Source organism: Hemitrygon akajei, chromosome 5, assembly GCF_048418815.1.
Source record: "Hemitrygon akajei chromosome 5, sHemAka1.3, whole genome shotgun sequence".
In the NCBI taxonomy this organism is placed as follows: domain Eukaryota; kingdom Metazoa; phylum Chordata; class Chondrichthyes; order Myliobatiformes; family Dasyatidae; genus Hemitrygon; species Hemitrygon akajei.
In genome coordinates, this window is record NC_133128.1 from 145,244,677 (window position 1) to 145,267,362 (window position 22,686).

The 22,686-nt window shown below is 41.7% G+C and overlaps 2 protein-coding genes across 4 annotated transcripts in view; one reads left to right on the forward strand and one right to left on the reverse strand.

Moving 5' to 3' along the window:
* Nucleotides 1-8,909, reverse strand: part of nme9 (NME/NM23 family member 9) — a 74,868-nt gene extending 65,959 nt beyond the window's left edge. Inside the window, exons 1-2 of the mRNA XM_073046769.1 lie at nucleotides 8,804-8,909; nucleotides 3,651-3,698 (exon numbers count right to left, since the gene is read on the reverse strand). Coding sequence (XP_072902870.1) covers nucleotides 3,651-3,683 — 33 coding nt within the window. The 5' untranslated portion in view covers nucleotides 3,684-3,698; nucleotides 8,804-8,909. The remainder of the gene's footprint in view (nucleotides 1-3,650; nucleotides 3,699-8,803) is intronic.
* An 11,926-nt stretch (nucleotides 8,910-20,835) lies between these two features.
* The window catches only part of vps8 (VPS8 subunit of CORVET complex), a 618,230-nt gene continuing 616,379 nt past the window's right edge, over nucleotides 20,836-22,686 (forward strand). For all 3 annotated transcript variants that reach the window (XM_073046772.1, XM_073046773.1, XM_073046774.1), the window contains exon 1: nucleotides 20,836-20,958. In XM_073046772.1, coding sequence (XP_072902873.1) covers nucleotides 20,887-20,958 — 72 coding nt within the window. In that variant the 5' untranslated portion in view covers nucleotides 20,836-20,886. The remainder of the gene's footprint in view (nucleotides 20,959-22,686) is intronic.

Genomic DNA, 22,686 nt, shown 5'->3' on the forward strand with positions numbered 1-22,686 from the left:
AAATTCCTCAGCATTGACATATCAGATGACCTGTCCTGCGACCAGCACATACGTTCCATCACAAAGAAGGCACAACAGCACTTCTATTTTCTTAGAAGTTTGTGCAGATTCAATGTCATCTAAATCATTGAGAAATTTCTATAGATGCACAGTGGAGAGTATCTGAACTGGTTGCATCATGGCCTGAAAACACCGATGCCCAGGAATAGAGAAGTCTACAGAAAGTGGTGGACACAGGCAAAGCTCTTCCCACCATTGAATACATTTACAAGGAGCACGGCAGGAAAGCAGGATCCATTTTCAAATGCTCCCACCATCCAGGCCATGCCCTTATCTCACTACTACCATCAGGCAGGAAGTATAGGAGCCTTGGGTCCCACACTACCAGATTCAGGAACAGTTATTACCCAACAACCATCAGGCCACTGAACTCGTGTGGATAACTTCAGCCACCTCAACAGTGAACTGAGTCCACAACCTACAGACTCACTTTCAAGGACTCTACAACTCATATTCTCACTACTATTTATTTACTTTTTATTATTAATTGCAGAATTTGTCTTCTTTTACACAACGGCTGTTTGGCAGTCTTTGTTATGCAGTTTTTCTTTGTATTTCTTTATTTTCCTGCAAGAAAATTAACCTCAAGGTTATATATGATGACATATATATACTTTGATAATAAATGTAGTTTGAATGTTGAATTGTCATAGTCACAAATGATACAGTACAGAAGTTCTGTCCATGCCAACCAGCGTGACTCTCTGAGTTAGTCCCATTTGCCCACCTGTGATCCATGTGGTGCAATTGCAGCTTGACCATGTAAAGGACCTCACTGCAGAAATACAATCTCAAAAAGTAGGAAGATTTTGGAAAGAGATAATGAGAGTTAGTGAGCAAGAATTCAGGATGAGTAAGCAGTTGCAGACATAATTTTCCGTGGATTATTGCCGTATGTTCTGAAAAAGAGGAGGAAGGTGTTTTTCTCCATCAGTGGGAGGGAAAGTCCTCCAAATGTTGGCAAGACATTGTTGTTGAAGGTAACAAACAGCAGCAACAACGTGCCTAGGTCTTACATACAGCTTAGGAAGTGACTTAATAACCTAACAAGCCCAAAGAATGCGAGTGCAGTTTCTGATTTACCGGCTTCCTGTGGTGTACAACCCTGCCTCCACTCACACCTAGCCAAGTGTAATCTGTCACATCGTTCATCACACCTACTCAACTGTCAGCTACAACAAACTTATACTTCCTGGGCACTTTATTACTTCTAAATTTATATATCCATTGCTGCCACTCACTTCAATCCTTATGGAAGTGTTTGAGTCATCCACAAGTGAACACATTAGAAAAAGTAATAATGGTCCATTTGGCCCTTTCTGTCTGTCCTGTCATTCAATAGGATCATGGTTATTGTTGTGTATGTAATATTTAAGTAATATTTGATATAACCTTGTACATATATATTGTTTGATTAAGCATTCCTAGCCATTTTAATAATTCAATAATTATGGGTCATATGTAAAAATGCATTAATTGCACGTCATCACACTAACTTGTGATATATGCACACCTCACTTAAAGTAATCTTGAAGCTAGACCCACATTTCATACTCTCGTGTCTTCTTTCAAATAAGGCTAATGTTTTGAAGTTACGAAGCATAACAGTTCATATTCTGCCTCGGGATCCCTGTTCTGCACTAGTGCTAGATCCTTTGATTTCATTAACAACAAAAAACATATTAATTTCTGACTTGAATATACTCAAAAAATGGAGCCTCCAAGTTCTTCTTATACAGAGAATTCATTACCAATGGAGGAAATAAATTTCTTCTCATCTTTGTCCTGAATGGCCCTGCTATTGACACCCCAACCAGGGAAAACATTATCCATCTACCCATTCAAATTCTGTGTATTTCAATGAAATCACCTCTCATAACCTCTCCTCACATGGGAAATCTATGAATAAACTTGATTAAATCTTTGCTAAACTTCCACTATTATAAAGAACTTATTCTTTAGATAGATAGGGGAAATTATTGAGACTCTTTATAATTGGAGCAATACTCCTACACTCAAATTTTCTTGCAAAGAAGGCCCACTTATTGTTTGAGTCCTAATTCCTAATTACTTTTATGTACCTACATATTAAGTCTTAGTCATTCATATTCACGGACTTCCAGTCTCTCTAACCATAGACCTCTTCTACATCTCACCGTATAAAAAAGGACTCTGTGTCAAATCCATTCCACCTTACTGTAAATCCCTGCAACCTGTTGTCTAGCATAACTCCACCATGGGCAGTCCCAAGCCCAGCTGCGAAAGCAGGAGGATTGGGCACGGGGCAAGCTACTCCATCCCATAAAGCAAAACCCAGAGCTGCAGAAGTTCATCCCTGGGAGAAGAACGAGTTTTGATGGGCTACAACTTGGAAAACTGGCCTTGGACAGAGGACTCTGGCAAGCTGTTGTTGGTGGCCTATACCCCAGTAGGGATGATGGGCTTAAGTGAGTGAGTGAGAATTATATGACTTGCCCATCAACTCCATCCTGGTTCTGCAACTACCCACTTACACTAGGGGCAATTTACAGGAACTATTTAATCTACCAACTGGCGTATCTTTGTATATGAGGGAAATGAATGAGAAGACTCCCAGGGCCACAGAGGGAACTCTGCACAGATAGCACTAAAGGTCAGGATGGAACACAGGCTTCTGGGACTGGGAGCAACAATACTATCTGCCATGTGACTCTGCTTCCACACAGCCTGTCTGCATTGACCTCACAGCCCACACTGTCCCTCAGATTATTTGTGCAGTGAATTTACTGGATAGACAAAATTCCTGTGATTCTCTCATGGACGTGCTCTTTCACTTTTTGTTAGGAGAGAAAAAAAACAGTATATTAAAGGCTAAGAAGTAGAAGTGGCTCCCAGTTTGTGGAACTCACAGTGAGGTTGTTGCTTGTTTATTTATTGAGAAACAGCATGGCAAAGGCCCTTCCAACCCTTCGAGCGGTGCCACTGAGCAATCCCCCAATTTATTCCTAGCCTAATCACAGAACAACTTCCAATGACAAAATAACCTACCAACTGGTACATCTCTAGACTTCAGAAGAACTGCCTGCATTATGTTTGTTAGTTGGAACTGAGATATCTTATATTGAGCATTTATTGAGACTGAGCAATCTGAACTTGAGTCATCTTATCAAATGCACCTCAGTCTCATCTCCATTTTACTGGTGAGCTTCCCAAGTCCTCGAAAACTCCTGCTGGAAGTCTTAAATTCTGATTTTGTTGGAAAGCTTTTGCATTGCCCTTATGAGCTTGCAGTAATGATAGACATGCAAGTTACGTGCATGAAGTCAAATGAGCCTGTTGGGGGAGTCCTTGCTGTTTTTACAATTCCTTTTCCTTTACACTCACCCTCACAAGCATAATGGCATAATGGCCCTCTTGCGTCCATTTTAGAGTACAACCAAAAAGAATTTTCTTAGAAATTGAATTGCATAACAATCTATGAAGTTCTAGATGAAAGTACATGATAAAAATTATTTGGGATAGTTTTACAATGTTTCATTATTAATAAAAGTAGGTAACAAATCCAATGGAACCTTTAGATTGCAGCTGTTTATTTAATTTCCTAGTCGTACCTGCAGTGCTGATTCTTTCTTCTTTCCAGCCATTTGTCCCACTCCTGACTGAAATGGAAATTAACAATGTTTGCAAGATTCAATCCACTTTCATCATTTATTTACATATTTTCTTGTGCCACGGCAGCATCTTATTAATCAGAATCAGGTTTATTACAACTTCTATATGTTGTGAAATGTGTTGTTTTGTGGCACCAGTGCAGAATAATATATAAAGTATACAGTACCATAAATTATAATTTGAAATATGTAGATTGCATTCATGGCCATTCAAAAATTTGATGGCAGAGAGGAGTAGCTGTTCCTAAAAAGTTGAGCCTAAAAAGTTGTTAGGCTCCCGTGACTCCACTCCAATAGAAATAATGAGAAGACAGCAAATCCAGGGAGGCAGAGGTCCTTAATGATGGATGTTGCCTTTTTGAGACACTGCCTTTTGAAGATGTCCTCAATGACGAGGTGGCTAGCACCCATGATGGAGCTGACACTAGCCTCCCCAGCGATAACTTTGGTGGTTGCTAAAATTTATCTTCGTCCATGTACCACAGTTCATCAAATAACTTTTAAATTAAATTTGCTCAGATGAGAGCAATTGCCACTTTTTTTGAAGATTTAGCTTAAATGATTATCAGCTGGGAGACCAGATTGCACAGATGATTGGATTTAGTTTTTGATGTCTCGGGTTAATTTCAATTCAGTCATGGAATGATTGTCTTCCAAGCATATGCTATTCAAGGTAAACCACTGGAGATAATTCTTCCCTGTGAAGTTTTGTTCAGTGCAAGCACTAATCAACCAATTATTTCCCTCTTAATTTTATTGGGAATTGGGTCTTTGAAATGAAATCTTAAAAATGGTGATTGGACTGAATCTGGCACTGCCAACCAATTTCTTAATGGGATTGAAAGAAATGTGGTCTATTTCCTACTTAGCATTAGTCAGGTGCAAGAAACTAGGGGCTTGAAGAGCACCAGAAGATCCCATGTACTTCCCTAGTCATGGACAACACTGCCACCTTCTGCTCAAATGCACTGTTTATCCACAGACCGATCAGCATATATAAGCAATTCCAATTGGTTTCAGGGATCGAGTTAGTTGCAGAGAAAAAGTGTAGTGATATTGCATACATACATAAATAAATAGATAGATAGATAGTCAATCAATCATTGTCAACTGGTCTGACTAATTTTCTTTCACTGGGTGTGATTATTTATCTGAAGAGTCTGTGAATGTTGTTCAGAGGAGTCAGGACATTCATAAAGTCTGGGTGGACTTTATAGAGGAAATAAAATGGAAGCTGGGATTGTGGAAGTAATGCTATAACCTGGTCACTGGGTCTAAAGTGCTCTTGCTGTAGGTCCTGGTGTTACTCAGATCCTGTGCCTGTGCTGCTGCAATAACCCCAGCATCTTCCACAATATCGAAAAAGGGACAACGTCCCCAGAAATTAGACATGTAGATCTTTTAATAATTGGAGGGCATGGATATACCAAATGGCTCTCACTCTGATGGCTACCTTTATATGTGTCTGCATTAGATTCAGAACAGGTTTAGATTTATGTATCACCTGCACATGGAAACACACAGTGAAATGCATTCTTTGTGTTAACAACATAATCGGAGGATGTGCCGGGTCAGCCTGTATGTGTTTCCACACATTCTGGCACCTACATAGCATGCCCTCAGTACTCAGCAGAACAACAGAGAACACAACAAACATCAAAACAAGCCCCCTTACTCCCTTCTACCCACCCACCTTTCACGTGCAGACAGTCCTCCAACTGCAGAACACGCCTCCATTCTCCAGTCTCCAGGTTTTAGGCATTGGACTTCAATTTCCGGACTTCCGATGGACTTTCAGACTATAGTCTTCGGCCTCAACCACCTCAGACTAGCTTATGAAAGGATCCTGAACTCCAGTCTTGCCAACTGACTGGCTCTAGTGCTTCCTTGTGCCTTATGGACATCTGATCTTGGGAGTCACCAACCCAGAGCAGCCCGACATCCACAGATGTCCTTCATCATCCCTCCACAGTGTTGGACTTTGAGTGCAGAGCAGAATCCTGGACTCTGGACATCCTTTATCTAGCTATGCATACATTCTGGGTACCAAATGTTACCATGTTCAGAGATGCTACCTGCCATTGGGCCTGCTTATGCTGTCATGAAACATTCCATTCATTTAGACCCCAGCATTCTCATGTGTCCCTTAGACAAATGCTGACAGAGACAAACACCTGCTAACATAACTCAGTCAGGCTGTGGTTTTCATGGAAAGTGCTTTAAGCACTACAGAAAAAGGGGTGGCAGGGGGTAGTGGATCCTGTCCATTGGTTTCCTAAATAGACCAGCCTTATCACCAAAACTTCGAAACAAACAGGACAAGACATTGCTTGGTTGTGCTGCAAGGACCTCTCCTTGTGAAACCTTCATACATGGCTGGGGTTTTAATCTCATCATCACACACTGCCCTTGTGGCTGCCATCTTCTATCTCCATCTTGTATAGGTTATGGAAAGAGATGCTGAGTTCTTTGTTTAAGCTGACATCGAAAATTTGCACATGCTCTATATTCTGTTCTCGGGAGACCCCAGTGAGACAAATAGTAACTGCGTTCATAACATTATTAGCTCAGTGTAAGTTGCCAAGTTGTCTGCCTGACACTTGGCAGTCTTCCACTATGACATGGCCAAACGTTGTAGGTTCAAGACCTCATGCTAAAGGATTCACGGTGTGAAACTGTCACAATGGCTCTATGGGGAAAGACCCTCCGATATTATGTCAAGCAAATTTATATGTATATAAAGAGAATTACATGGTTTGTGCTGAGAATGGGAGTACATGAATACGCTGTGTAAAAAAATCTCAAACTTTACAATTAAAAATATGCCAAGCAGATACCTTTCAAAGGGTTTTTTATCTGAAATAGTGAATTTACAAATCTTTACAATCAATTTTTACTAACAATGTTTCATAGTCATCTCTAATACTTTGTAAAGTTGAAACTTTATATATCACTTTGCTATCGGATTTTACTTCTATTCCACTTGAGGAAAGTTGAATACTTTGGCAGAAATAATTATTCTGTAATCAATTTCCTTAATGATGATACCAGATTATGATTATATAGAGATTAAAAAAATCAAATTAAAATTTGTCTTGGAAAGACAAATGTCCATAAGACCTTAAGACATTTGAGCAGAATTAGGCCATTTGGCCCATTGAGTCTGCTCCGCCATTCAATCATGGCTGATCCTTTTTTCCTCTCCTCATCTCCTTTCCCTGGCCTTTTCCCCATAACCTTTGATGCCTTATCCAATCAAGAACCTATTAAGCTCTGCCTTAAATACACTCAACAACCTAACCTCCACAGCTGCCTGTGGTAATAAATTCCACAAATTCACCTCCCTCTGGCTAAAGAAATTTCTCCGCATCTGTTTTAAATGGACACCCCTCTATCCTAAGGCTGTACCCTCTTGTCCTAGACTCCCCCACCATGGGAAACATCCTTTCCACATCTACCCTGCCTTGGCTTTTCAACATTTGAAATGTTTCAATGAGATCCCTCCTCACCCTTATAAATTCCAATGAGTACAGACCCAGAGCTATCAAATGTTCCTTGTATGATAACCCTTTTATTCCCAGAATCATCTTTGTGAAACTCTGCTGAATCCTCTGCAATACCAGCACAACTTTTCTTAGTTGAGGAGCTCAAAACTGCTCACAATACTCAAAGTGAGGCCTCACCAGTGCCTTATAAAGCCTCATCATCACATCCTTGCTCTTGTACTCTGGACCTCTTGAAATGAATGCTAACATGGCATTTGCCTTCCTCACCACTGACTCAAACTGCAAGTTAAACTTCAGGTGTTCTGCACAAGGACTCCCAAGTCCCTTTGCATCTCAGATTTTTGGATTTTCTGCCCATTTAGAAAATAGTCTGCACATTTATTTCTACAATCAAATTGCATCACCATGCATTTTCCAACATTGTATATAATTTACCACTCTCTCGCTTATTATCCTAATCTGTCTAAGTCCTTCAGCAGCTTACCTGTTTTCTCACCACTTCCTGTCCCTCCACCAATCTTTGAATCATCTGCAAACTTGGCAACAAAGCCATCTATTCCATCATCTAAATCATTGATATACAGCATAAAAAGAAGCGGTCCCAACACCGACCCCTGTGGAACACCACTAGTCCCTGGCAGCCAACCAAAAAAGGATCCTTTTTCTCTCAGTTGCTGCCTCCTACCAATCATTCAATGCTCTAACCATGCCTGTAGTTTTCCTGTAATATCATCGGCTTTTAACTTGGTAAGCAGCCTCATGTGTGACACCTTGTCAAAGGCCTTGTGAAAGTCCAAATATACAACATCCAGTGCATTCCCTTTATCTATCCTACATGTAATCTCCTCCAAGAATTCCAGCAAGTTTGTCAGGAAAGATTTTCCCTGATGGAAACCATGCTGACTTTGTCATAACTTGTCCTGCGTCACCAAGTACTCCATCACCTCATCCTTAACAATTGACTCCAACATCTTCACAACCACTGAGGTCAGGCTAACTAGTCTATAATTTCCTTTCTGCTGCCTTCCTCCTTTCTAAAAGAGTGGAGGGACATTTGCAGTTTTCCAGTCCTCTGGTACCATGCCAGATACCAATGATTTTTGAAAATCATTACAAATGCGTCCACAATCTCTACTGCTATCTCTTTCAGAACCCTAGGGCGCAGTTCATCTGGTCCGGGTGACTTGGGCCTTATAGCTTTTTGAGCACCTTCTCCCTTGTAATAGTAACTGCACCCACTTCTCTTCTCTCACTCCCTTCAACATCAGGCTTGCTTTCATATTTTCCCTCCTAATGGTTTTTTTTTAGTTGCTCTCTGTAAGGATGTAAAAGCTTCCCAAACCTCTGTCTTCCCTGTAACTTTTGCTCTGTTGTATGCCCTCTCTTTTGCGAGATCTATACACGAGACTTCAATTCCAATTGATTCGTGACGCTTTGGTTCTAAAATATTACCAAATTATGCCGGTATTATTTGGACCTTTAATCGGTATCCACAAAGGCCATCAGCAAGAAAGGAACATCTTTTTTCCGACAGAAACACTCGCAACTTTGTGTGCAGAAGATTATCTTTGAGAAGCTTAAGAGTACCTTGATGGAAGTGCAGTCGAACCCACACTACCCAGCAGCTGGAAGAGCCGTCTTGTTGGTGGCAGTGGCCGTGTCTTTTTGTCTCGCACACAAAGTTCAATGGGAGAATCTCAGGAAACTTGGCAGGCGGAAATGTAAACTGTTGCTGGTTGCCTTGGTTAACCATCATGTGATCAGTATGGCCAGCCAATAACACTGCCACCCTGCTTTGGGACCGTACTCCGGTTTCTTTGCAGTACTTTCAAGTGGTGCACTTTGAAATTTGAACACGTTAGTGTTGGATAAACCGAGACTGAAACAATGTCGGCTCAATAAAGTAATCGAATTTGTTTTCCCGCTAACGCTTATCGTTTCTCATCTTTTCAAAATGCTGATTCAAACTGTGCTAATCGGTTCACGGTGGGGGTTCCCTCTGCGCTTGTATTTCTTGCGCAAATACCATTAATTTGATCCATTAAATTAGGCTGGATTATGAGGGGTGTTTTCTGCTTTATCTGTTCAGCTACTGGTAACGATGACCCTGTTTCATTTTAGCGTCAACAAAGTGTAGAGTTGGAAAGACCCACTTGAAATTGGCGAAGTTATCAGTTTATTTAAACTAGACACATTTTCCTTCTCAGCACCATAACACTTCCAAACCGGTTTAAGCCAAGCGAACTCTTAATGAAATACCACAATGATAAAAAATGTTTTAAAAAAATTGCGGGTGCTATAAATCTGAAATAATCAAGGGAGGAAATCCTGGAAATAATAAATAGATCATGCAGGGTTAATAAATCAGGTTGGTGGATCATTCCATCCAAAAATAAAGTACACTACTATGTAACGTTATTGGAACGAAAAACTATAAATGCGGGAATTCAGAAGCAAAAACAGAAAATGTGGTTGTTGAGTCCAGAAGCTGATTGAGGCGATGTTACCAACAATCAGAATCAGAATCAGGTTTAACGTCGCGGCACCTGTCATGAAATTTGTTGTTTTGCGGCAGCAGTACATTGCAATACATAACAATTAAAACTGTAATTTACAGTAAATATATATGCATTCAAAAGTTACATTAAATAATTAGTGCATAATGAGAAAAAAGTGGTGACGTAGTGTTCGTGGACTCAATGTCCCTACAGAAATCTAACGGCAAAGTGGACATAGAAAGGGTGCAGAGGAGATTTACAAAGATGTTACCTGGATTGGGGAGCATGCCTTATGAGAATAGGTTAAGTGAACTCGGCCTTTTCTCCTTGGAGCGAAGGAGGATGAGAGGTGACCTGATAAAGGTGTATAAGATGATGAGAGGCATTGATTGTGTGGATAGTTAGAGGCTTTTCCCAGGGCTGAAATGATTGCCACAAGAGGGCACAGGTTTAAGGTGCTGGGGAGTAGGTACAGAAAAGATGTCAGGGGTAAGTTTTTTACTCAGAGAGTGGTGACTGCGTGGAATGGGCTGCTGGCAACAGTGGTGGAGGCGGATACGATGAGGTCTTTTAAGAGACTTTTGGATAGGTACATGGAGCTTGGAAAAATAGAGGGCTATGGGTAAGCCTAGTAATTTCTAATGTAGGGACATGTTTGGCACAACTTTGTGGGCTGAAGAGCCTGTATTGTGCTGTCGGTTTTCTATGTTTCTATGGACGAAGCTACCCCCAGAATCGTTGAGTGTATGCCTTAAGGCTCCGGTACTTCCTTTCTGGTGGTAACATGCCCTGAATGAGGGGGTCCTTAATGATGGATGCCTTGTCTTTGAGGTGCCTGTCATTTTGATGATACTACATGAAAACGCAGCACACCATTTTCAGTTTTTCTTTACTGCAAGATCATTGTATTCAATTTCTTGACTGAGACTTGACTGCTAAGTCTCCCAACATACAACTAAGAGTATAACTAACTGTGAGCCATATTGACACCTTGATCTGCAAAGATAAAGTCTGGAGCTAGAAGGTAACTTCTTTGACCTGAAGACCCAACAAAGACAGCAGATGTTGGGAATCTGGAGCAACACACAAAATACTGGAGAAACTTAGCTGGTCAATCGGCATCTATGGAAGGAAATGAAATGTAGACATTTTGGGTTGAGATCCTTTATCAGGACAGGATCAGGACCTTTATCTTGGAAACAGATTTAGCAAATTCATTTGGGAGTTACGAATTATTGTCATGTGATTAAATACTGAAAATTCTATCCATTCGTTAAAATGCGTATTTCCGGAATTATGTATAACAAATTACTAAACTTATATACACAATAATCAATGATTTCCATTCTGTAATGTAATGACCTAAAATTGGGTCAATTCTGAGACTTACTGATGACAGAAGTAATGAAACCTTTTACTTGTTACATTGTACACATTAGAAGCATTGTTTTTGCTGCTTGCTAGAACAAAATCCTTTCAATTATTCTTTCAAATTTAGGTTTGCACTTTTGTGAAACACTGAACATATTCTGTCAATTGTCATTACCTATAATAGTTGTATCAAAATTGACATTGGAATATGATTGAGGAGGCTGTATACATACCTCAGACACCTTGAGTCAATGACTCTCTTGTACATTGCTATGACCAAGAAGTGCAAGGTTCTGTGAATTTTTTAAAAAGGCAATAAAATAATACTGGATTGATTGAAATGTCTGTATTCAAGTATGATCATAACAATATTTTCCTAATATTTTTATGGATTTATGAAGATTATTTACAAATTTAAAGATCTTACATAAAGATAAGTCCTTTAATTCACTGCCAGAGTATGATGTACCCCTATCTTTTATTTCTATTTACATATGCAGTATTAGCCTGAACTGCAGATACAGTTATTTTCGCCCATTGAACTTTTGCTCCTCACTTCTGGATCTTCATTTCTTCAAGCTATCAATATGGCTCACAATTATTTATACTTATAGCTTTATGTTGGGAGACTTAGCATTCAAGTCTCAGTCAAAAAATTGAATACAACAATTAGATTCTTGAAAAAGAGAGAGAGGAAGAGGAACCTATTGGCCAGTTGGTTTAATTTGCAACATAGGAAAGGTATTAGCAACTATTATTAAAGATGATACATTGGGTCACTGAGAAAAACATTGTGATAACCAGACAATTCAAGGTAGCCATTGCTTCACAAAATGGAAGCAATGTTTGACCAATGCATTGATTTTTTTGAGAAAAATAACACATGCAGTGGACAAAGAGAAATCAGCAGATGTACCAAAATTTCCAAGAGCATTTGATGATGTACCATGCCAGCTGTAGAAAATAAAAGCTCAGGTGTAGGAGATTACATATTGTTGTGGATAGATGACTGACTTGCAAGCAAGAAGAAAGAAAGTAAACATAAATATGTTTTGATGGCATGACTCAGGAACAGGGTTGGGGTCTCAACTTATTACAATTTATGCAGTGTACTTGCATAAAAGGACTAAAGGTATGGTGCCTAAATTTTCAGCTGACTGAAAGAATAGGAATGTAAATTTTGAAGCAGTAATAAGGAGGTGACTATAAAGGAATATTCAGAGATTAAGTGAGTGAACAAAAATCTAGCAAATTGAGTTATTGTTCAGCTTAGTAGAAAAACTGAGACAAAAAAAAAACATAGCACTTAATAGTAAGAGATTGTCAGTCTCTGAGATACAGATATTTGGGTATCCTGGTGCACAATTTTCAAAATGCAGGCACAGTAAATAATTAATAAAAGCCAATTGTCAGGCCTGCACAGACACCTCCAAGTCTCCACTCAGCTAACAGAAGTCACAAGTTACTTGCCACTCATTTTCAGCTAATAACCTGCAGCCTATTAAAACCCAGCTCTTATCCACAGTCCTTGTTGTTGTGTATTTAATATTATAGTAATATTTGAGTAATTTTGTTAACATATTGTTTGTTTAATCATCCTTTGTTGTTTATATAATTTTTATGGTTATATGCAAAAATACATGAATTGCAAACGTCATCATACTACCACATGACATGCGCATGCCCCGTGCACGAGATTCACATTTTGGACTCCCCTTTTTTCCTTTGAATTAGTTTAACGTTTTGAAGTTACAAAACATAACAGTGGTGATAAGATATCTTTAAAAACAAACCCAAGATGGCTACCAACCTGTTGAAGTGCAACAAGAAGTTCGAGCTGAAAAGCACTGCAGTGAGGAATGGTGAGTGAAAAAAGCAGCCCAGCATATGCGGAGACTGTCGAGTTAAAAACAAGGCAGTGAACAGAAGAACTTAACATACATAATCAGTGAGTTTTGGATGGTAATGACAGAGGCACAATGGAGTTGAAGTCAAGAATGAGGGTGACCATGAGCAATATTGCAGCATCTAGATAGAGGCTAGCCTGGCAGGGGCTCACATACACCAGACCAATGTGGGTTTAATGGTGAAACTTGCAACAAAGTAGGATGCATACAAAGAGAGTGTCGTCAGGCAGACAAAAATAAATGGACTGCACAGGGAAGAGAAAAAGATAAAAAGTCAAGTTGCAGTTTCAACAAATGCACTAATCTGCATACTGTTAGTAACCAATCTGATAATGATGAGCGTGATACTAGGCTGTGTAGCCTTAAGATTTACAGTGTGAAAATTCACAATTGACAAGCAATATGCTGTACGTCAGAAATGAACAGTAAATTAATTATGTAACACACACAAAATGCTGGAGGAACTCAACAGGCCAGGCAACATCAATGGAAAGAAGTACAGTCAACGTTTCAATCCGAGACTTTTTTCCATAGATACTGCCTGGCCTGCTGAGTTCCTCCAGCATTTTGTGTGTGATGCTTGAATTTTCAGCATCTGCAGATTTTCTCTTGTTTGTGGTTAAATAAATTGAAATGGAGTTGGAATCCAGCTCTGCTAGTGCAGTCATTCCACAAAATGAGTCTGAGCAGCATTTCATAGATACTAAACTGAAGCCTGCAATATCCTGCTGAGACCTTATATTGTAGAAAAGGTAACTCATATGGGAATAATGATCCTGATAGTGAAATAAAACAACCAGTACGCCACATTGAGCTGTATGTGTTAAAAACAGGAGGACCAGCATTGTGGGGATATGATTGGCTGCGACAATTAAAACTTGAGCGGAGATCCAGCCACAATTTGCATACCACATTCCCCGCAACAAAGTCAACTGAAAGTGAATTAGCCTAAGGCATTGGATGATGCCCTAAATGTCACCATGCCAAACACCAGGAACTATTGCCCAACAGAGGACAAACAGGTGTTGGTGTCAACCTCTGTGCCTCTGGCTGGAAAGCATATTGGACCAAGGAAGGATCATGCTCAGAGGAATTGTGAAAGTGACAAAAGCATGGTCCGAGTACAACAGCTTTTGTAAGTAACATATCTGAGAAAGCTTCTAATTTGTTAATGGGAAAGTTACTTGTGAAATGTAGTTTGGTTTTAAACTGAAAATAAACTGAAGGAGCTTCATGAAAGTTATAAGCATTTGACTTTTGTAGGTATAATGAACCAGAATCTACTCTACATGGATTAATGTTATTGCGTGAGTTTCAAGTGGGAGACAAAAAGCTGCTTGTAAAAGTAGATGCAAAAACCAAAGCCCTGCTGGATAAATGGGAGGCCAAAAAGATAGGAGTCAATGGAGATATGAAAACAGAGCATTCTTTAGATGATGTTGTAGACGAGGAAACCAAGAGGAGAGATCTGATCGTAAATAGAGCAATAGAAGGATTGATAAGAGAATACTCCAGTGAACTAAATGAAATTTCCCAAGATCAAGATGCACAAACTAGAAAAAGAATGGTGACAATTGCTGCAGGAACCACTTCCTGCAATCTCAGAGTCAATTCTTACAACCAACACAGAAGAATCCCCAGAATCTGAGATTATTTTCACAGCCACAAGTTTCACCTGCTAAAAAGAGTGATTCCACCTCCCAATCAGGAAAGACATTATCACACAAGAGTAAGAGATCCTTCTCAGCCATTAAATCTTTAGGCTGAATGGGACAAGTTAAAATTTACTATGTTGTGGATATCTGTATATTGCTGGCTGAGGCCTCCATTGGCCAGAGCTGACCATGGATATTGCATCCCAGCTGTCTAGATACACAAGCCTGGCAGTACAATATGGAGAGCAAGCTGTTGCCCATGTAGCAAGCTCTCCCCTCCATGCTTCTGATGAACCCAAAGAAACGGCAGAGACTGATACAGTTTGGTACCAGCAGCATTGCAGGAGTTACCAGTCAGCACTGAACTCAATGTAGGACTCCATGCTATTGGGAGCATTTAATAGGTAGTGGGAGCTTGTGCCATTACCACCCCTGGCTATAACAACCTTTAGGGTAGTAGTTGTATTATATAATATACTGTGTATATAGTTGAGATGCATTCTCTATTGAGTTGGATTTTATAGGTAAGCAGGGAGAGTGTTGTGTATTTGATATTTCAGTAATATTTGAGTAATCTTGTAATTACATTTTTAATTAAGCATTTTTCATTGTTTGTATAATTAATTGTGGTTATATGTAAAAATATGTGAATTGCATACATTGCATATGTGAATTGAAACGTCATCACACTACCACCTGATAGGTGCACACTCGCTTAAACACAAAGTTAGACGCTCATTTCAGACCCCCGTGTCTTCCTTTGAATTAGTTTAATGTTTTGAAGTTACAAACCATAACACTTGTTACCTTTTATATGAAACAGCTAGCCTCTACGAGTTGCTCCTAGCCTTCAAGTACCTTGTTGCCTTGTCGTGTTAAGTATCCGTTCTTTCTTGTTTTGTGCACCCCCCCCCCCCGTGGCTTGTTATTTTGCAGTTTATGACTAAAATGTTTATTCACGGTTGAATCACTCCGCTGCTCTGTATTTGGCTCAAACCTACTTGGCATTTGCTGACAGGATGGATGAACCAGTGATTGACTAGCAGAGTTTGCTTCAAGTGGGAGTTGTCTGCTGACGTGAGTACACGATGCAGAAGTAGCAGGAAGCCATTGATCATTTCTTCTGCACTCTCGACCATCTCTCCATATTGTTACAGCAACCCTGTGACAGGCAAACTTCTCCCTTGGAGCTTTGGATTCCAGTGCTTAAATGCAACGATAAATCTCCAACTTGATGCTGCAGTTTCCTGTCCCAGTGCTTCCTGCACTTCGAGCTGCAGCCATCTCAGTTTCAACAGACCAATCTAAGATAACCTTCAACTCTCTTAACTGGCAGGTTCTGACCTGAGCTGCCACTAACTGGGACAATAGAACAACCATCTGCAATAAATGAGGAATTCACCGCAGAAATGTGCGGCATTTTCAACCATCAATGTGGGGGGGGCGGGGGGGGGGTGGGCAGTGAATCAGATACTTTGCCTGAGTCAAGGCTCACACTTCGTGCTGGAATTCAGTACTTTCTCGGTGGAATGCAGCTGGAACGCAGCAGCACTGCTGGCCTATTACCATCATGGCCTCTCAGAGTGCTAGTCTACCCAGGAAATGCATATCAACCTTGAAAGCCTCATCGATCTGGTCTTCTGTGTTGACAAGTGTCTTATTTAATAAACCTCCAGATCTCCTGCCAGAACCATTTCAGGCTACAGGACACTCATTCGCAATGCCTTGCAGTTAGGAACAGCTCACTTAACCACCCCCTCCAAAAGCATGAGCATCATAGGAGAAACAACTTGTGTGCTTACTGTGGAGTTGTTAATTATCTATGCATCTAATGGCTACTGCCTTTAAGAAAATTGGCACCACCCCCAGCCCTTGTTCCAGCACCATAGCCCAACTCTCTCTCTGTACTCCTTCAAACCCCGGCGGCTCTATGTGCACTGGAGGCTCTGGTGGATTCTGGTGCAGAAGGCAACTTTCTGGACTGGACAACGTGTGTGTGCAGCTTGGACTCCATACAAAGCCTATCTCTCACTTCTTCTGCATCACAGCCATTGGTGGATCTCTGGATCTCTGGTATAGTCAGAATATGCACACGGCCTGTGCAGATTTGCATCAGAGAGCATCGCGAGTCCATCCAATTCTTCCTTACTGAATTATCCAACACCTCACTCATCATGGGTTACCCCTGTCTCTCCACTCACAACTCATACTTCTCCTGGTCATCAGTTTCACTGCTGAGCTGGGGACCCATCTGCAGGACCTCCTGCCTACAACTTCATTTGACTTCACTCTGTAAATCCAAGGAGATGGAGGAAACCCTCAACCTTACCAACCTCCTGCAGGAATACCATCGCCTTCAGTAAAAGGGAAGCCAGCATTCTGCCGCCTCACAGATCACACAACTGCACGACTGATCTCCTCCCAGGCTCCACCTCTCCACGACATCGTCTGTTCTCTCTCGCCGCTACTGAGACCCAAACCATGAATGACCACACTGCTAATGCACTACCGCACGGCTTCATTTGACCATCCCAGTCCCCAGCTGGTGCAGGATCCATCTTTATCAATAAGAAAGATGGGGGTTTAGTCCCTGCATTGACTACCAAGGACACAACAAAATCACCTTTAGAAATCACTGTCCTCTCCCCTTGATTCCAAACATCCCACAGTGCCCAGTTCTTCATCAAACTGGATCTAGAAAGTGCATATAACCTGTTCTGCATCTGTCAGGGGATGAGTGGAAGACAATGTTCATAACACCCACTGTTGACTACAAATATTTAGTGATGCTTTCTGGAAAATCAACTATTCTTCAAGTTAGAGAAAGGTATTTTATTTAATTAGATACAGTGGGGAATAGGCCCTTCCGGCCCTTTGAGCCACTCCTCCCAGCTATCCCCCAATTTAATCATTGTCTAATCATGGGACAATTTGCAATGACCAATTAGCCTACCAACTGGTACATCTTTGGACTGTGGGAGAATACCAGAGCACCCACAGTAAACCCACGTGGTCACAGAGAGAATGTACAAACTCCATATAGGCAGTGTTGAGAATTGAACCTGTGTTGCTGGTATTGTAAAGCATTGTGCTAACCACTACATTACTGTGCCACCCCTTGGTAATGCCTTTCAGACTTTCCAACAGTCCTGCTGTTTTTCAAGCCTTTGTTCACGAGATCCTCTGAGACATGCTATAACTGCATAAAATCACTCATCTTCATCTTCTCGATGACATCGTCATCTTCTCCAAGGACTCCAAGACCATATCTGTCATGTCCGTTCAGTCCTTCAGCATCCCCTTGAAATCCACCTATACTGCAAATTAGGGAAATGCCAATTCCACACCCCAGTCATTTCCATCCTGAGTTATGTCCATTCACTATAGGCCCAGAGAAAGTGCATGCCATCATTGAATGGTCCTGACCGTGCTCCCTGAAACAGCTACAGCGCTTCTTGGGCTCTCCAACTTCTACCACCATTTCATCAAGAACACCAGCCGAATTGCCACATCTCTCCCCTCCCTCATCAAATCACCTACCTTATGGATAACCTGGTTTGCTGTCATGGACCACACTTTTGATCCATGGCAGCAGACCAGGTTATCCATAAGGTAGGTGATTTGAACAGCTCAAGACACTTCACCTCTGGTCCCATTCTCTGCCATATGAACCCCTTTGGATCCTTTGTGGTAGAATTGGGCGCATCTGATGGCTGCCAGGCCAACTGCTGATGGCACCCAGCCAGACTACTCCAGCGTGGGGACCATGTCTGGCTATCCACTTGAGATCTCCCCCTGTGGACTGACTCTTACAACCTCTTGTTCCAGTCATTAGTCCGTTGAAGATTACCCATCACATCAACCCGGTCACTTACCATGTCCAGCTGCCAGTGTTCCTCAGGGTCACACCTACTTTCCATGTGTCCTGCCTAAGCCTGTTGTCCATGGACCACTCAATCCACCTGAGCCTGCACCTCCAGAACCAAGGATGCTGGAAGGTGGCCCAGTGTACATGGTTCACTGGTTGATGCATTCACATTGCCGTGAACAGTTTGTTTAGTTCCTGGTCGACTGGGAAGGGCACAGCCCAAAGAAGAAGCCTTGGGTCCCATCCAGTTTCATCTTGGATCCATTGCTTATCGAGGAGTTCCCGTCACAACTACAGACTCGGCTGTGCAGCAGATTCAGCAATTGTACTCATGATTATGCATGTGCCAGCTAATTATTACTTCATTATGGTGGTATTTAACTCCTTTCTTTTTGTTGTTGCGCTTGTTGAGACTTGAGCAAAGTACAACAACTTTACGCTTCTGCTTGCTTTCAGCCTTTCCTGAGGAAGTAGACAATCGAGTTGATTGACGCTGAAGACTAGCAGTATTCGTTTTATATTCAGAAATTCCTTTCATTGAGGTGTTCACATCTGGTTTTCCATTTGAGAGTTTTAGTTGACAGCCCTGTTTGGCCTAGCATTTATTGTTTTATTTTCCCTTAAAATACTGCTTGCATTAATGTCTGTGCACTATTTGCCTGCTTTTTTTCCCTCTCCCTCCCTCTCTCTCCATCCCCCTCTCCCCCCTCCCCCATGTACGCCATATCCGAACGTACTGACAGTTCCACTGGACCCATCCAGATTGTCCTGGACTGTCAGGTGCTAGCCGTGGGGGGTGGGGGGGGGGGGGGTTGTGGTGGCTCCTGTCAGGCAGGCCCTTCCCAATCTCTACCCAGCTACCAGGAATCACCCGCTGCTCATTTTCAAATCATCACCTGCAGGCTATTTAAACCCAGCTCTTGTCCACAACCCTTGTTCAGCCATACAAACTAACCAGCTTCAATCAGTTGCTCCTAGCCTTCAGTTACCTTGTACTCCTGTCATGTTAAGTACCCATTCCCTCTTGCTTTGAGGCCCCTCAATGCTTAATATTTTGCAATTTATTATTAAAGTGACCGTGTATTGTTAAATTGTCTCCACTACTCTGCGTTTGGGTCAAGCCTCCTCTACATTTCTTGACACCCACAGAATGTTGTTTCTTTCCGTAGATGTTCCCTGATTCACTGAATTCCTCTAGAATCTTGCCTACTGCTCTAGGTTCCATCATCTGCAGTCACTTGTGTCTCCAGAATGTTATGGTTTAATGTGAGTGATACTGAATGTAAAAGTTGGAAAAATTTTGCTTCACTTATCCAGGATTGACAAGATGGTGACTGGAATACCATAAACACAAGAGATTCTGCAAATGCTGGAATCTATAGCAGCAGGCACAAGATGCTTGAGGAATTCAGCAGATCAGGCGGCATCTATGGAGGGGAATAAACAGATGATGTTTGATGTTTTGAGGCAAGACCCTTCATCAGGATACGTACGTAACCTCTCCTAAATTTAGGATCGACCTTAATGCAACAGAAGCAGTTTAGCGTAAATTTACTAATACTTGGATTAGTCGAGTTGTCTTTTGATAGGATAAGCTGGGATCCGTTGGGAGTTCTGGAGAGTGAGGGGTGGGGGGGGGGGGTGGTGACACGATTTAATATTAAATCCTGAGGAGTCTTTAACAGAGTCGATATGGAGAGGATCTTGAGGCAATCTGTATCCAGCTTTTAATGTTTAAAAATGATGGGTCACCATTACAAATATGCAAAAGGAATTTGTAACTGAGGTTTGAATTAGGTCAGTCGGAGCAAGATCGTGGGACCGAGTCGCGTTGTCTTGCAATCCTTATATTCGCATCGAAATAACCTTTCTCTCAGTACCCAGGAAACGGCACATGGTTGTACGCACCAGCTCTTCAATAACCGTTAAAAAAAAGACTTGCTATAAAGTTGGCATATGAGATTCGCTTTGCAGAAGATCACTGGAGCATGATCACAATTTATCAACAACAGGTAAAAGAGTAATGACATTACTTTCGAGGGGAAATTCACGACCCTAAATCCCTCTGACAGAGAAAAGGTTCAATTTACTGGACTGGCAGTGAAGTTTCGGGGTGCACAGAGCAGGAATAACAATGCAAACACTTCCCAATCCGCGCGTCCTCCCAACTAACAATCACTTCCTGCATTTTCCGCAGGAAACTTTCCGCATCAGAGGCAGCTGATTGGTTTACCGCAGCTGTCTGTCAAAGTGCGCGATGACGTAAGTTGCAGCGAACATCCCGGTAGGGTGACGGTTGCTACGGTGAGGGTTGGGCGGGACTATCAGCAGAGGGTCAGAGACAGGTGATCGGGGAGGTGGTGCATGGAGGATGTCGGAGTCACCGGACACACAGAGCTTAACGTCGTCTTCGTCCCAGATCAACCTGACGGACGCTGACGGGGTAAGCCGGCTAAGCCCATGGACCCTCTCCCCATTATCCAGGCGCCTACTAACCTGGGCCTTGTGCCTTCCTCTGTAGCTGGACCCCAGTGCCACAATTTCCCCGGTTCAGGCTGCACCATCCTGCCCCTGTGCCCTCTCATTGGCCCCGATGACCACACCCCCACCTCACCTGCCGTGATCCCAGTGCCCTTCCTCACCTTACCTCTGGTCCACTCCGGTTCAGCATCTCCTTTCCCACCACTGCCCTTGACAGAACTCTGCCACCTGTTTCCCCCAGGAACACTGCCCGAGACCAGTTTTTCATGTAAGGTGTGTTCCAGCTCCCAGTAACTTATCCAGGACTTCAGAGTTAGTTGCTAACTAACTAATCTCTGTGCTATCTGATTGTTTGATTACTCTGCCGTGCTGTTCTATAGACCCCTTCCTATGTTAAAGTAAAACAATAGTAACATGTCATTTCTCTATTCAGATGGGGCCTGCTTTAGATTTGTAGCACAATTAGTTGTATTGGTGTGAAATAGGACGATGTCTTAATGGAGTGACATTCATTAATGTATACTACACCTCACTTCATCCCACCTCTTTCACCCACTTACTTACCCTCTCACTTGGCTTCATGTATCATCTTCAGGCTTGCACTCCTTCCTCACCCTCCACCACCTTATTCTGACTTCTTCTACCTTCCCTTCCATTCTTGTTGAAGGGTCTGGGTCCGAAATGTTGATTTTTATTCCTCTCCGTAGTTCCTGCCTGACCAGTTGAGTTCCTCCAGCTGTCTGTGTGTTACTCTGGTTTTCCAGCATCTGCAGATCTTGAATTTATAACAATGCAGAAATATATTCTTGCAAAGAAAATGCAGTGTAGGTAGATAATAAGGTGCAAGGCCAGAACGAGGTAGATTGTGAGGTCAATATCCATTTTATTATGCTAGTTTCCATACAGTAGTCTTATAACAACATGATGAAGCTGTCTTTGAGCTGAGTGATATGTGCTGGCAGGGTTTTCTTTCTTTCGCCCAGTGGGAGGGTGTAAGAAGAGAAAATGTCTGGGGTGGGTGAGGTCTCTGATTATGTCGCCTGATTAACTGAGGCAACAAGGTGTAGATAGAGAGGAAGCTGATTTTTGTAATATGAATAAAGCCCCCATGGCACCATTTTGAAGAAGAACAGAGGAAGTGGGGCCAGGCTAATATTTCAAAGAAGAGCAGCAGAATTATTTTGATCAATGGGAAACAACTGATACTGCAGATGCTGAAATCTGAAACAAATGTTGGACTCAGCCAGTCAATTGACATCTGTAGAAAGGGAAACACATTAAAGTTACAGGTCAAAGAATGAAGGATTTGCCATCTGTGACTTAACTGCAGAATGATTGTGGAATTTTTCCCAGTGCCTTGGCTGTCACTTTCATTGTGCTGATTGCTTGCTGACAGTTTCCATGTTTACATTTGCTGCCATTATTTCAACTGTAACTGCGTTTCAGAAAGACAGTTCTTCATTAGCTGTAAATGTTTAGTACATTCTGTAAGAGATAGGAAAGGCACTTCATCACTGTGAATTTAGTTGAATTCTACCCTTCGTTGGTGTAAAGTAAAAACGTAGTGCTGTACAACTGGCATGCTGTTGATTATTAATACTATTATGAATCTTTTCTTCTTTTGAACTCTGAAAACCACACAGGATTTTATACCTTTTAAAATGAGATTATTATCACTCCATGTTGGAGT